This window comes from Pungitius pungitius, chromosome 17 (assembly GCF_949316345.1).
Source record: "Pungitius pungitius chromosome 17, fPunPun2.1, whole genome shotgun sequence".
Lineage (NCBI taxonomy): Eukaryota > Metazoa > Chordata > Actinopteri > Perciformes > Gasterosteidae > Pungitius > Pungitius pungitius.
Genome location: NC_084916.1, coordinates 7,941,156 through 7,956,250, shown reverse-complemented (window position 1 = coordinate 7,956,250; position 15,095 = coordinate 7,941,156). Strand labels below are relative to the sequence as shown.

General features: G+C 41.1%; 1 protein-coding gene across 1 annotated transcript; it reads right to left on the bottom strand.

Moving 5' to 3' along the window:
* Positions 1 to 13,150: 13,150 nt before the first annotated feature.
* Positions 13,151 to 15,095, bottom strand: LOC119219719 (CD59 glycoprotein-like). The gene is made up of 4 exons (XM_037475093.2): positions 14,966 to 15,095; positions 14,620 to 14,697; positions 13,754 to 13,861; positions 13,151 to 13,398 (listed from the first exon to the last, which is right to left on the bottom strand). Exons 2-4 carry the CDS (start codon positions 14,675 to 14,677, stop codon positions 13,238 to 13,240), a joined length of 327 nt encoding a protein of 108 aa, XP_037330990.1. The 5' UTR covers positions 14,678 to 14,697; positions 14,966 to 15,095; the 3' UTR covers positions 13,151 to 13,237.

The window sequence follows — 15,095 nt, the reverse complement described above, 5'->3', positions numbered from 1 at the left end:
AAAAATGAAATTGCCAGAATCGAAAAAAAATTCAAAACAATTCTGTTTGCCTCACTTGCACCATGCTGTGAATGTGCGTACTGTAAATGAGGCAATTAGTTGTTGTTGTTTGAGTTTCTGTGCCGCTCCAAGCAACAGTGTATTGTTTTTGATAAAGTAAGAGTTACAGGATGCAGCTCAGGAGCTAAAAGTTTTGCACAGGGCCCCCTGGGGTCAAACTGTTGAGTGCAAGCACTGCAGTGCTCAGAAAGTAAATTATGACATCAAGTACGCTGGAGGTAAACAGATATTTTAACATATGCGCATCACATCATAATTGCCTATCCATTTCACCCTGTTCTCCTTTATCTTCCGCCAAACGTGACAGTAATTGTGGGCTGCAGAGGCACATGTCAGCAGAAGAATCACTACCTGCAGAGAGGATGAAAAAGATGACACGGAAAACAGACGAGGTTAGAGAAAATCCGGCAAAACACTGCAAAAGGGGTCATAACCTAAATTTAGATAGAGAAATGAAGTTCTAAGTTGCAATTGGCAGTTCACAAATTAATCAGCATATAGCAGGAAGTGTGATGAAATAAAAAAAAGCAACCAACCTGAGGTGAAAGGGACGCAGAGGTGTAGAGATGAGGAATTGGGCCAAACGGGGATCAGCTTCACACAGAGATCACAGACATGTCTTCCTATCTCTTATTTTTCAGTCAGTCTATCTGTGTTTACCGCCCTCGCTCCATCTTTACCTCCATCATTGTCAGATATCTTTTTTTCTCTGTCTCGGCTTGCCTTTGAGAGACAGAGAGAGTCAAAGAAAGAGTAGGAGAGAAGATAAGCTTAGACAGAGAGATGGAGCAGCAGCAATAAAGAGGAGAGAAAGAAAAGAAAGAAGACGAGAAGGAAATGCAAATAGTTGATTTATGGTTTGGTCAATAGAAGCAACAATGGTCTTCGTTCTCCATTTCTCTTATTCTCAAAAGGCTGTGGACAAAGCAATCCGGTCAGAGAGTGACCACGAGATTAATACACTCATCCAGTACACATGCTTTTTAGATTTAGATGTAAAACTCTTAAACAGCACAGAAATGTACGAGATGTAAAACATGGTTACAGTGTTATGTGCTCCCCATTTGTTGTTCAGTTATTACACAACGTCTGGAGATGCTTCATGCTAACCCAGGTGTGGGTCAGCAGGCACAACAAAATCAAGAGGAGCCACACCGACGCCTCTTGGACATTTCACAATGGTGCCTTGTAGCAACAAGGGTAAACTTCTTTATCAATACATATTTGTTTCCACATGTGTATGGTGCATGTTCAGGGTTATACATGTTTTTGTGTGTATGTGTGTGTGTGTGTGTGTGTGTGTGTGTGTGTGTGTGTGTGTGTGTGGGATTGGTCAGATTGTAAATCTACAGACAAGAAGAGATCATGTTGACAAAAGAATATCATGCACACACTTAGATTTATACACAGGAAGAGGGGGAATGAGGACTGCAATCATCTCCAATCAAGATGTTATTGATTTCTCTCTTTCTCTGTGTTGTTCTCTCTGTTTCTCCTGCTTTCCCACCAGCACCTGGCTCTTGTCACAGTGGGACACTGAGGCTCAGCAGTGAGAGAGACAGTTATACATCATTATCTTTCCATCTTGTGTGTGTGTGTTCGTTCTCTGGTCACTGGCCTCTGAAAACGAAACACACACAGATGTTTTTTGCTCTCATCTGCTCTCCAATCACGATCTGCTGCTTGTCTGCAGCCACAACAACGACACACAAATACAAACAGGAGGACAGCTTTCAGTTTCCGTGACACTTAAGTGTCTCCTTTGAGGACAGAGTGCCTCTAAACTTCACTTCTCACCTGCTGTACATGTTGTAAATAAATACATTTACTTTAATACAATATTTCAATTATTAAGCCACTTTGTGCTTCCATTCATTTCAGAAGCAAATTTTATATTTTCAGATTCAAAACTCATATTTTCACATTGAGATCTTTTTTTTGCGTTCGGATCTCTTTTTTTCACAGACTTTTGACCCGGAAGTGGTGTGAAGCGGCGGGGCATTAACTGGGAGGGGCGTGTCCCAGTTAATGCCCCGAGTCTGAAAATATCAACGCTGCAACCGAAAAATATAATACAGTGAATATCAAAAAAGATATTTAAGTGAAGATTGAAAACTTATTTTTATTTTATTAATACATTGTTGTATTTTTCAATGTTCAACAACAAAACATTTGTTTTTCAAATGAACAAAACTTTTGACCTGGATTTGGCTCCATAACATGAGTGTATGTTTTTGTGCTGTTTGCGTCTGTTGTGTTGTGACATATCAACCCACAAAACCCAGTTGCAGGCTACAAGAGAAACAACAGCTCAGGGCGTCACGAGGGCTTCCCCAGATGTGTGTGTGTGCACGTGTGCATGGGTGTGTGTGTCTGTAGCCGTATGTTAATCAATGCCGTTAATGTAGCAATGAATTAGTAGTTTAGATGTCACGGGACGCTTAACACAGCTGATCCTTACCAGACACACACAGAAACACACACACAGCCCAAAGGACCCCTGGGGACCACAGGGGGACATTGTATACTAGGCTAATTATCCCAAATTGCTAAAGTAGTGGAGAGAGTGTGTGTGTGTGTGTGTGTCCTTTCACAGCTGCTCCTGGTGTCAAGCCTTTGATAGATGAGAGATAGAGAGAGTGTTCATTTACTGGTCGGGAACACACACACACAGAGAGACACACACACACCTGACTGCTCATTTATTGGTCTAACAGATTGGTCTTTTGTTGCTCGGTCGCTGGTTCACGCTGGAAAAACTGCCGAAGTTCAGACTACGACGCTCGGGGGAGAAAGCACCCTGTCGTCAAGCGTAAATGCGGCAAGCGGACCTCCTATGAAATTTGTGGTTATAATTAGGAAACGAGAGGCATCATAAACAGACAATCGTTTGACAATGAACAGACGCAGCAGAGAGTAAGTGTGCGATGGTTGGGTGAATGTTATGGCCTCCTTCAGTGCCGACAAACACTCGCACTTACAGTCGAAGGAGCTTTTTCTGTCAGGGAAGTTTTTCACTTGACCGGACTCTGAATCTGTATGTCGTACTGACAGAGAAATTGTATAATCATCTATAATGAATTGCTAATATTGAATATGTCAAATTTCAGTTGAAATGTTTGAGTGTGATTTTTCGCTTTTTGCCACGTGAGCTAAAGACGACATATACATCGTAAATAACAACAGGTTCAGCCTTTGATCTTTTACAATATGAGGCAATGATGGATATGTACACATTTTAATTGTTTGAACAGCTTCCCTTTAGAATCAGAAGCCATTTATTGCCACATATTATGTCAGTTATAATACATGACTAGTGTTGAGTACAATCTGCTGTCATTTGCAGCAAACCATCAATAACCCACCAAAGGATATGCAAGACCAACATGACTTTAATATCATATTTTTTTAAATCCAAGACTTTGTTTCCTATCCATAGATCCTATCTAACCCTCAGCCTTTGTTTCTTTACATGGATAGATGGATGGATGGATAGATACTCCAATCTGTCCTCTTTCCATTTTGTGAGTTTTTTGTGAGCTGATCCTCCTGCCCTTTCTTCTCCTTCACCAATCCATCCATCTCCTCATTCCACCATCCGTCCATCTCTTGGATATTGATGAAGTGACGGGGCCACAGGCTGAAAGACAGCACCTCATCTGGTTTAAATTACCTCGACACCACACACACACCTGCACCAGCACCACCACGGCTGTGTGTGGGTGGGTGCAGAGGAGGGGAAGTGCCTCTGGGATAGGTGGTGGGGGAACGCCCATGACCCGACCATACAGATACACCCCCTACACAGACACACACACACACACACAACAGGGAGTAAGCAACAGAGCGGGTGGGGTGTGAAATAAGCTGTAAGGCAGAGGGGATATTAAGCTGCCACATGTGTTCTGTTTACTATTCTCTAATTAACCCCCAGGCTGTCTTATAGACTACACACACACACACACACACACACACCATCTTATCTGCAATAAAAAAAAATCTGGTGTCATACAGTCTGAACATCCTCAAGAGCGAGATTGCTTTGCACCAAACACTTCAAATAATTAAGCGAAGATACCAAAAGCAAATCTTCTACATGTGTATATGAAAAAAATTGTGTGCAACAATATACTTATTTATAGTTTAAATCTTTACCCGTCCAATGGTGCACAGGGTGTGGCTGACATACTCATGTTGATGATGGATGGCTCACCAGAAAACACAGATCGGAGATTCATAAGTTTTCTCCACTTGCACCATTTTGTACATCCGAAAGAAAGATTATTGTTGGGCTGCAGCACAAGCTATAACTCAATGATGATATATATATAAATATTCTCCACGTCGATATGTTTTAGATTTCTGTCACCAATTAATTTTGTTGTTCTTCATGTTTAATCGACTCCCTGCACAACACATTTCCATTGACACACATGCATGGTCAGATTCACATATATAGCAGAGCTCAAGATACAAATGGACGGAAACATGCTGCAGAAAAATGATTCTGTGCCAATGTGCACATGCGATGATATCACCTATAATGCAATCAGCTGTCACCACTAATGCTCTCATCTGCCCTAATGGAGTGAGTCAGAGAAGAGAAGAGAAAAGAAGAAGAGTGGGCGGACACTTGCTGCGTTTTGAGTGTTGGAAAATGAGCGTTCTTAATAGAATTCACCACGGCTCCTTTTCCTCAGGTGCCACGCATAGACATACACACACATGAACACACACTAGCAAGTCTAATTGAAAATAACTAAACAGAGAGGAATCTGCAGCTGGGGTTTGGCCTGAAGGAAGGAAAAAACAGAAAGGGATCAAAAGCGGGAGGTGGCAGTTAGAAAAAGGAGAGAGATGGGAGGAGACAAGGAAACAGAGGGGGACTGAGGCAAATAGAGAGAGAAGGAAGACAATCATAAAGCGATAAAGACAGATGTCAAGAGGTAACACTGCTTCTTTGTTACGTTTTTGACAGTGTCAAAATTTCCAAGTGAAATGTTCATGCCAGAAATGCTTCATCTCCTACAGCTGCAATTAAAGATTTTTTTTTTTATTTCCTTCCTCTTTCTCACAGTTTGTTCAATTATTGCCAGATTGAGATATCTGAGTATTCGATAACCAAAACCCTTTGTGGTCCTCACAGTATGTTCAAATTCCTCATTTTATGAATCCTTTTGTTCCAGTTCTGCAGGCGTTCAGCTACATGCTAATTTTCTGGTTACAAACTAGATGTGAAAGTATCATTATGCTACAAATGCAAATTTTGGTTGTCACCAGGGTTTATTTGTACGGATCCCGCCAAAGCTGTCAATGTTTCTCCAGCTGTCTCACTCTCTTCTGGCCTCGTGTCTCACATTGACTGGTTTAATGTCAGGCTCGTGAGATGAGTAATCACTTTGTATTATGACAGACAGCTTGTGTACAGCAAGTCACTGCTCTGATCCCTAAACAAACAAAATTCCAGATTGATGCCATACGATAAAAAAACTTTGAGACCAGATCTTAAAGACAAAATAACACTGCTGTCCTGTAATCTCTGCATGTGGCGTCAGCCCATAGGTGAACACTTAGCAGCTCTTGGAGTCAGTTGGTAGCAGTCCGGGGTGGAGCCCTAGAGCCAAGCCTCAAGGAAACGTCACGTTGTGGCCAAACGGTTACATTATTATTTCCAAGTAATTTACTTGTGCAGTTAGGCCCAAAAATGCTTTACTTCCTTACTTTGACCAAGAAATGTCTGTAACTCAGTGGCTATTTATTTGGTGATTTTACTACCCAGTGCAACATTGTATCCTTGTGTTAAACCAATGGGTCCTACATGTTGTAAAATGTGCAAATAACTGAGGTTATTTTTTTTCCTTACAGAGTTTATGTGAGCCCTATAATGCAGAAGATATGGGAATATCTATCAGAAAGCTTTCCTCTAAAGTCAAGCGTGTTCTGATTAATTTACCACTGAGCAACTTTATTCACTTTTTTTATACATCTATGGTTCAGATGATCGCTGCTGGGGTTTGCACTCATTGAATTTGAACTAACTGCTATCTGGGGGAAGATAGTTTCTATTACTTTGGATTTAATCTAATAAAAATCATATAACAGACCACTGATGTACTAATGAAAATCCCTGAGCAGCTCTACTTCTTCCTTCTCTGGACTAAGGGCAGCTGGAGGGACTCACCATCACCTCTAGAGGAACAGGTAGTACTACAAGAAAGGACGGACTGGGGACCTCAAAGTCTGGTAAGAAATACAATAACTGGAGTTATGTCAGACAGGCACATTTCTAATCTAATCCACTTGAATACAGATGAAATGCAATGAATATCATTTTTTTAATTTGTTTTTATAGGCACAAAAATGTTTTTTCTAATTCATTTAATTAAATGTTCTCTCTGATAGTGCATCAGAATCATTTCTAACCATCTCCGTCTCCTTTTTTTCTGAGGGGTTTCTTGTATTTCTTTAACCATGACAAAGGGAGGGAAAAAAGTATAATGTCCCTTTGTCCTGCCCATACACACACACACACACACACACACACACACAATCACACGCACACAGACAGGTCAAAAAGTAAATTATTATATATAAGACCAAGCACACCACGCACACACACACAGGTGAAAAAGTAATTTATTATATATAAAACCAAGCACGCATGCACACTCACACACACACACACAGACCCGCAGAGCAGGAGCAGCCGAACGGGCTTTGTCTTGTTTCCACTGTCTTAACTCTCACATGTAATTAGCCTCACTCTCTCTCTGTCCATTGTAGATACCGATAGCACACAGGAGGGGGTCAGTGCATATGTGTGTGTGTGTTTTATGTGTGTGTGTGTGTGTGCGCGTGGGTGGGTGGGTGGGTCCAAGAGTCTCTTGGGACAGGTTATGACAAATAAGATTAATGTGTCCCCTATTTCCAGACTGGTGCACTGGCCTCTCTCCTCTGCTCACACACACACAAACACACACACACGTCGTAAAATACACATACACGCCTCCCTGATAGCTTTTTTTCCCCTGGAGAGTGTCCATATGGGGACTGGAGTCTGGTGGGAATGTGTGTTTCCATGAGTGTGCGTGTTAGTGTGTGTTTGTGTGGGGTTTGGCCACTGCAGCGCATCACCACTCCTTTCCTTTGTTGTCATGAAATCAAGAGTCTCGGATGTATTTGGAGACCTCGATTCAATGCTGCTTTGGTTTTGTTCTTGTTTTAAAGGGCATTCAATAAATTCATGTGATTAAAGAAAAGCCAATACAGAAAACAGTAAGTAGATACCGGAATAACAACTGATACAGACCTAATCTTAGTTATTACGGTTGTAGGTTGTTACGCCATCTCTTTTCATTCCACAAAGCTCGTGATCATGTGTTTGACATCATCTGGCTACAGTTTCACCAACAAACAGGACACGGTTCAGTTGGTCGGGCTCCAGCAAGGCACCAACATGAGAGCTGCTCTGAGTTCGGTGCTGATGACGCTGTCGGGTGTGTCGGAAGGCACCCTGATGTTCTCTCTGAATCTAAAGTAGGTTTTAAAACAGTTGTTCACAGTGAGGGAAACTCATCTCAGCACTCACACACTCAAGCGGCGTGGTACGGCCTCTTCTCACCTTTGACCCCGGCTCTTTTGGTCTTGCACGCTTGAGTGGTCATTAGCTATCAGTAAGGCAAAGAGGAAATTGGTCTGTGTGTCAGAGAAGTAGAAAAAGACACAGAGGCAGAGAAAGAGAGACAGAAAAAGAGAGTTCAAATGTATATGAACCATGTTACCTAAAACAATTATAAAATGAAATATGAATTATTATAGAAAAACGTTATTAAATCCCTGGATGATGGTGGTAAAGGTTATTTTATTTTAATCAGGTATATCACCAGATACCGTGAAACAGTCCTTCCTCATCTTCTATTGCTAGTATCAATAGTATTACACAGAGGTGGGAACAAGTCACTGTTAGGCAAGTCACAAGCAAGTCTCAAGTCATTGCCCTCGAGTCCCGAGTCAAGTCGAGTCAAAGACGAAGCAAGTCCCAAGTCGAGTCACAAGTCAAAGCCAACAAGTCTCAAGTCGAGTCACAAGTCGTACCATTTTAGTTTCGAGTCATTTCGAGTCATTTTATTATAGTGGGGACGGGGAACCCTGGGTGATGGTGCGCTGCCTCACAGACCTAGACTACAATGGGAAGGGTAATGGTGGATGGACTGTGACTGTGTTATAGTACTGTAACGCTCACCCCAATGCTGCAGCGTAAATAAGGAGGCGATGACTGGCTTGCAACTCCGCTGCATTTATTTATATAAAACAACTCAACTTCGGTCACTGTTGGCCGTCACCACGCCGAACGAACACTTCCGCATACACGGCCCCCCAAAACTCGGGTTGTCTCGCGTAACTACAGCTGGTAACAGAGCATAACGTGAACACATGCAACATCTGCATAACTGATTAACTAATAACTTTAACTCAGCTCATTACACTACTTTAAAACGGACGTTGACATAATGTTGGCGAGGATTTCCATCGGAGTCTGAATCCGGGTTCAAAAATCCCGATTTTTGTAACCATGAACGAGCTGTCTCGTTGATACGGTCAAATGGACTGCAGTGATTGGATGTCGTGCAGGCAGCGCGCGCTCTCTGCATACAGGTGGCGCACATTTTTTTGACAAATGCAGATAAACAGAGCGGCGCGGTGGTGTGAAAATGTTTTCCCCCAGTTTTCATGGGAAGTAGCAAGTCTTCTCGAGTCAAAGGGCTCGAGTCCAAGTCAAGTCACGAGTCATCGGTGTTCAAGTCCAAGTCGAGTTGCAAGTCTTTGTACGTTTTGTCGAGTCGAGTCTCAAGTCATCAAATTCATGACTCGAGTCTGACTCGAGTCCAAGTCACATGACTCGAGTCCACACCTCTGGTATTACATCTGCACTACCAACAAAAATTCTAATAATAAATCTATCTCCGTTTTTCACTCTCACCACAGATCAATTTGCTTGGTTTACCAAAAACCCATTTTGTCTTTGTCTTTTACTCTTTGCTCTATTGGAGGCCCTCAGGCATGTGTGCGTCAGATATCCCACTGGGTGTTTGCCTCCAGGGTATCTGCAGCGTGCACACACTGGGAGGACACAAATCACACACACACACACACACACACACACACACACACACACACACTGTACCCCATTCCGGGGTAGACGCTCAGATCGTGGAGCAAAAGAAGCACAGCAGGAGTACAATGGGAAGAGATTATACCTCTGGGGTTGACACACACCCACAAAGACACGAAACCCTGAACTTTGAACAGTGATGTGAGATTGATGTAGGCAGAAAAATATTGATTTATTGGTTTATGTAATGTATTTGGGCAATGACATAATATTTGGTTCAATAGAGTAAACTGGTCCCAAAAAATAAAACACTTCAGAAACTAATTTGCAAACTGTTGCTGGAATACTGACAAACAGTAAGAAGAGATGACACGAGTTTGCGAGCGCACTGTATCTTTTGTAACTAACTGATATGTTTGCATAGTACAAGCCGGATAGGGCTCTGAGAGCTGCACTGGCTGATCAGTCAGTGGTTGACCGGCATTAAATCTAAATGATGGAAAATTGGCTTTGAGGAATGTATTGTGTGTGGATTGTTGGCTTGAAAGGGAAATCAGCTGTGATTATAAAATGTTATTTAAAATAAATCTACAGTACTAGTACTGGACCAAGAAATCAAGAAAGGACAAAAAAGAGGAAATGAAAAACAGAAGGACAAGGAAAATAAACAATTTTTCAGAGGTAATTGGATTAATAGGAAGCAAATTGATGTGGGATGATCTGGTGTATGAATGTTCATGTCTGCGTGTTTATGTGCAGCAGTTGTTGCGCCTAAAGCAAAAATATTGGCAGAGAAGAAGAAAAAAATAGATTTAGCTGGACAGAGAGAGGGAGAGACAGTATTGGAGAAAAGAAGACAAAAATAAAATAAATAAGGGAGATGAGAGAGAGAGAGAGAGAGAGAGAGAGATGTTCCTCCTCTCTGCCCTGGTCTGAAACTAATTGGTCCAGGATTAGAGGAGATTATATTTAAAAACTGGAGAAAAAACCATACAAAGCCCTCCACAGCTCTGGTTTCCATGGCGATCCTATGCTCTGTAACAGCAACAGGGGGAGAAGAGTGTGCATTCTTGATAATAAAGGCAGCAACCGGTGGTAAGAGAAGGATTAAATTAACAAATACTGGCAAGCATACATATCTCTTGTGCATTTCCACCGTACATGATTGTGAAAACGGTCTATGAACATGTCTCTGAGTATTCTGCCTATATGGTGGTGCATGTGATGAGCTTTAAAATGTACACATATCAACCTACCTCGATTGTTTTGCACCTTTCGCTGGAAACAACAAAACCTTGCAAATGTTTCCCCCTGCAATAAGAATACAATCAGTCAGTACATCTCCTTATAGTTGCCTCATGCAGAACTTTTCAGTTAACCAGGCTAGTTGTTTGACTCTCTACAACTAGTTATAATGCTAATCTATAATCTAAGCTAAATAACTCCGGGCTGCAGTTCTATATTTACATCCCAAGAGGGACAACCTCATCTTACTCTCCAAGTCAATGAGCCCTCTAAACCCACTTGCAATATTTGTATTTTATTTAACGTTCCCTGTAAATTATATTCAAATAACAGATTTTAATTAATCATGACGTTTCAAAAAAAAGAAAACTTAACTGAAAACTTAAAAAATGATTTTAATGTTATATTGAACCACAAAGAACATGCAGTTTTAGACAGTACTTGGAATAAATAAAAGAAGAAATGCAGGAAGTGCTGCCACAAGAAAAATTAAACAGGGAGCTTTGTTCACAAAAACTGTCAATTGTGGGAGGACGGTTATTTATTTCCCTCAAGAGAGTGAACATTTTTGATGTTCACAAACAATTGCCTTAGGTCTTCATGACTGTGATGAAGAAAACCAAAAGGGCAGAGATGTGGCAAAAGCCGGAAGCTCCTGAGGCATCACGCGTGCATCAACAAGGAGACGTCTCAAAAATGACATCTACTAGTTTCAACAACATTTGCTGTTAATTAAAACCAGGCTTCTACCTCTCAAAAAGCAGCTGATACTCATATTGTGGTTGCTGTTTGTGGAGCTCAGCAACAACACTTACGTGCTGCTTCAGGCTTTGAATCCAGCTCTGTGTATATTTCAGTGCTGAGTCTTTTGACTCCGTGTCACGCTGCTGGCTTCTCTGTGAAACACACTCGACTCTGAAGCAGGAAGCTTTCGTCCCCCCTGCCTCTCTTACAGGCTGATCAGACAGGCTGAGACATCAGTGTTTCCCTCTTCCATCATTGCCTCTGAAATGTATTCTTCAAGACGGTTTTGATCACAGACGAGCAGTCGTGTCAAGCAAATAAACCAACAAGCCACTGACTTAAAAGAAACTGTTGATCATTGACACATTTCAGCAGAAACTCTGTTGTTCTCCAGTTGTGAGTCTGAGATCAGATTCTGTCCCTGCTCAACATCACAGCCATGTAAGATGCAGTCAGGGAAGTGTGTAGTTGAGGTTGGATTTAAGTTGGCGTTCAAAGATGGGGGTGGTCCAGTCAAGGGAGCTTTGCAACCCCTTGGCCGATTTCAGTGTTGGCAATTAGTGTGATCCCATCGCATGAGCGATCTCCACTTCTACTCGGTTTCTTTTGGTGGAAAAGTTACAGTGGGCTCAAGAGCTTAACGCACCACAGTTTAAAAGGTACCATGGGGAGTTTTTGACCACTAGTGACAGCATGCAGCATTGTTTTTCATGGGTGTGTCGTGTTTTGGGGGTATTCTCCACGTGCACGTGGGTGCAAGTGCAAATGTAGGCAAGCATATTACGTGCATTTATCCTTCATCATCTTTGTTATATTCTAATAACATGACCAAAAGATCACATATTCAACCCTACCCAGCTCATATTAGTTGCTATTTTTCAGTCACACACACGTAGACACACACCTGGTCTTTTCTCCTGTGCTCAGCCAGATGTTATCATTGAGATTTCAATGTAAATTCAAGTGTGAGAAATGTTTTTAATTATCTAGCCACCTGGGCCAAATTGTTGCATGCCTACACACACACACACACACACACACACACACACACACATTTTGTGTTAAATAGCATCAGTTGCTTTGAGGCACATTCACTTAGAATAATTCCCTAAAATGCCAAGAGTTTCCAACTTTAAAAAATCAGTTTTGTGTCGAGTCTCATTTTGTCTTATGTCAGGACATGCTGAGCATAGAAGAACACGCATATACCCACGCACACAAAAATAGTTTCAGGTCCCAGATGCTGTTCTTTTGATTAAAGTTAACATATTAAGGAATTGTTCTCACACACTGCTACAAAAACCCTCACATCATTCTATGATCGGCTGAGGGGGAATACAGCAGCTTGTTTGGAAAATGAATTGTAGTCATGTTCAAGGGCGGCAGCAGACACTCGTGCAACTTTGGACTCTAATGATCTCCTAATGTTTCCAGGCTTTTCTCATGCTTCACCAATTTCAATTCTCTGTTTGCTGGGTCTGTCCCGTCGCTTTCACAGTATTTTCTCACTGAGTCCTTTCTACCATGATTGAAAATGTACACATTTTATTGGCATTTTGAATACCAAATTGTCATAGGCTTTGTATACTTTGCCACTATTGTTGTGCTGATGTTGATCAATTTGGTCTAAACGTTTGAAGAGCTGCACAATGTCTAATTGCACCTTAACATAAGAGTTGTGGCATTATTTCCACCTCTTATCACATTCAGAGCAAGCTTGCTTCCGATTTTCGGGAATAAGTGCTGAATATCACCAAGTGCAGCATTTAAATGAATGTTACTAACTGTAAAATGAATGAATAAACGATCTGTCAATGAACTGTCATAGAAATACACTAATCAGATGTAGACAGGACTGGACCAGAAGACCCTTGAGTTTATTTATGTGTGTCCTGGCATGAGATCAGTCAAATGTGTTTCAATGAGGCTACGCTGACCTCAGCATCAGAACTTCAGATCAGAGAAAGACTATTCATTTTCATCAATATATTTTATTCAAGACTTTATTGTTTATCCACTTTCAGTGGCACCACCATTTTTTGTTTGAAATTTTTTTGAGATTTTAGATTATATTTGTCAACCAAAGAAATCCTTAAATTTCTGAAAGGCACTTTTTTCTTGGCCATTGCAGAGTTGTGTGTTACAGCAGTTGAACTCGAAGTCAGGGAGGGAATATCTGACAGCCAGATTCATAAAGTCACAGTCTGCGTACCGTATGCATTGAGTGTAGGTATTTCCTGAGGGGGGAAAGAAACAGATTTAGTCTTATGAGCATTATATTCATTATAACATAAACCTACAACTGCACTGTGCATTTCAAGGACAATTGCAGACAAGACCATTTCAAAGAAAGCATTTTCCTCAAGATAAAAAAACAAAAATTAAATAATACATTAAATATTTTAAACATAGAAGATCTCTCAATGAGAATCAGCGATTTTGATACCCACAAACATGTTACCTTTTTTATTATAAGGACTTTCATGACAACAGAGCAAAATCTGTCCTCTGGTGAAGTTGATGAGATCTGGTAGCAAGTTCCAGAGATTTATTAATCTATATATATATATTTCATTCCTGAACAATGCTTACCTCCACTGGTGAGTTTGAGGCAGCTGTCGTCACCCTGGTTACACTCCTGTTTGACCTCGCAGCTGTGGGAGGGGCCATCAGGACAGGAGTAACACTGCAGCGAGAGGCCTGCGCAAACCAGACAGAGCTGTTCAGTCTCAAGTGGGACAGTAGGTTCTCCCTCATACAAGGTCATGTTCATGAAGGGAGAACACATATACCATTCTTACCACCACAGGGAATATAAGGGCATTTCACATCAAGTATTTATCAATGTCAGATATTGGATGCATTTGCTTCTGTGATCTTTACACCGTTTTGTGATATATTTTTGTTCTGGTTGATCAACTTGTATGATTTTATGAAGTAAAATGTTAATTGATTCCATCTTGAAAGTGAATAACTGTTGCACAACAAAGAAGACACCGACAAAACGCCTGTACATTTGACTCCACGTTTGCGGAAATTATTATCAAGTTAAATGATGCCAGTCTCTGAAAGTTTTGACGAATATCATCCAGGAGTTTGTTGAATCCTCATCAAAACATGCCCCTGAGAAGTTGTATTTTGTATAACTATGTTGTCAAGAAAACCACAACTGTGCACGGAGCAAAGTGCATGTCCTGAAACATAACAGAAACAGAAATATGATGAATAAATAGTCATCACTGACTCTGTACACTGTGTGAACTGCAGGCGCATGACAAGGGAGCAGAACAAGCCAGCTGATGCTGATGTGCCAAAATGTCCCCTCAGGCTGATATGTTTTCTCTTTGCGAAACATATAATCTCTCTGACTTAGCCCCACTTGGCTGCGCTTTTCAGGAGCGGAAAAAAAGAGCGAGCAAAAGCAATTCTGATTCCTTCTTCAACCCCTTTTTTCTTACCAAATCCAAACATGGCAAAGCTGACAACCAGGAAGAACAACACAGAGCTCCTCATCATGACTGAAAGCACTGTCGCCTCTGAAAATCCAAAAGGAAAATTCCCAATTGGTGTCAAAACTGGATTAAATGCAGGAAATTGACTTTGTGGAAAAAGAGAGAAGAGAAAAAGGAAACTCATTGCAGGGACTCAGTAACTAATAATGTTCGAATACAACTTAAATCATGACCTAATTTATATAAAAACATTCATTTGTAATTAACAATTTATGTGTTTGATTATTCAAGTCATCGGTGAAATAAACATTTGCCCCACAAATTGTGGGTCCTTCAGTCATATTCCACTTACCTGTGAATGTGAAGAAAATGACTTTGAACTGGGGAAGAGGCTTTGTGTAACAGCACCAACAGGTAGAGTAAATACACCATTTGTTTGGTTCCAGAGTCTATGTGTGGATGTGATTTTGAAATCCACAATG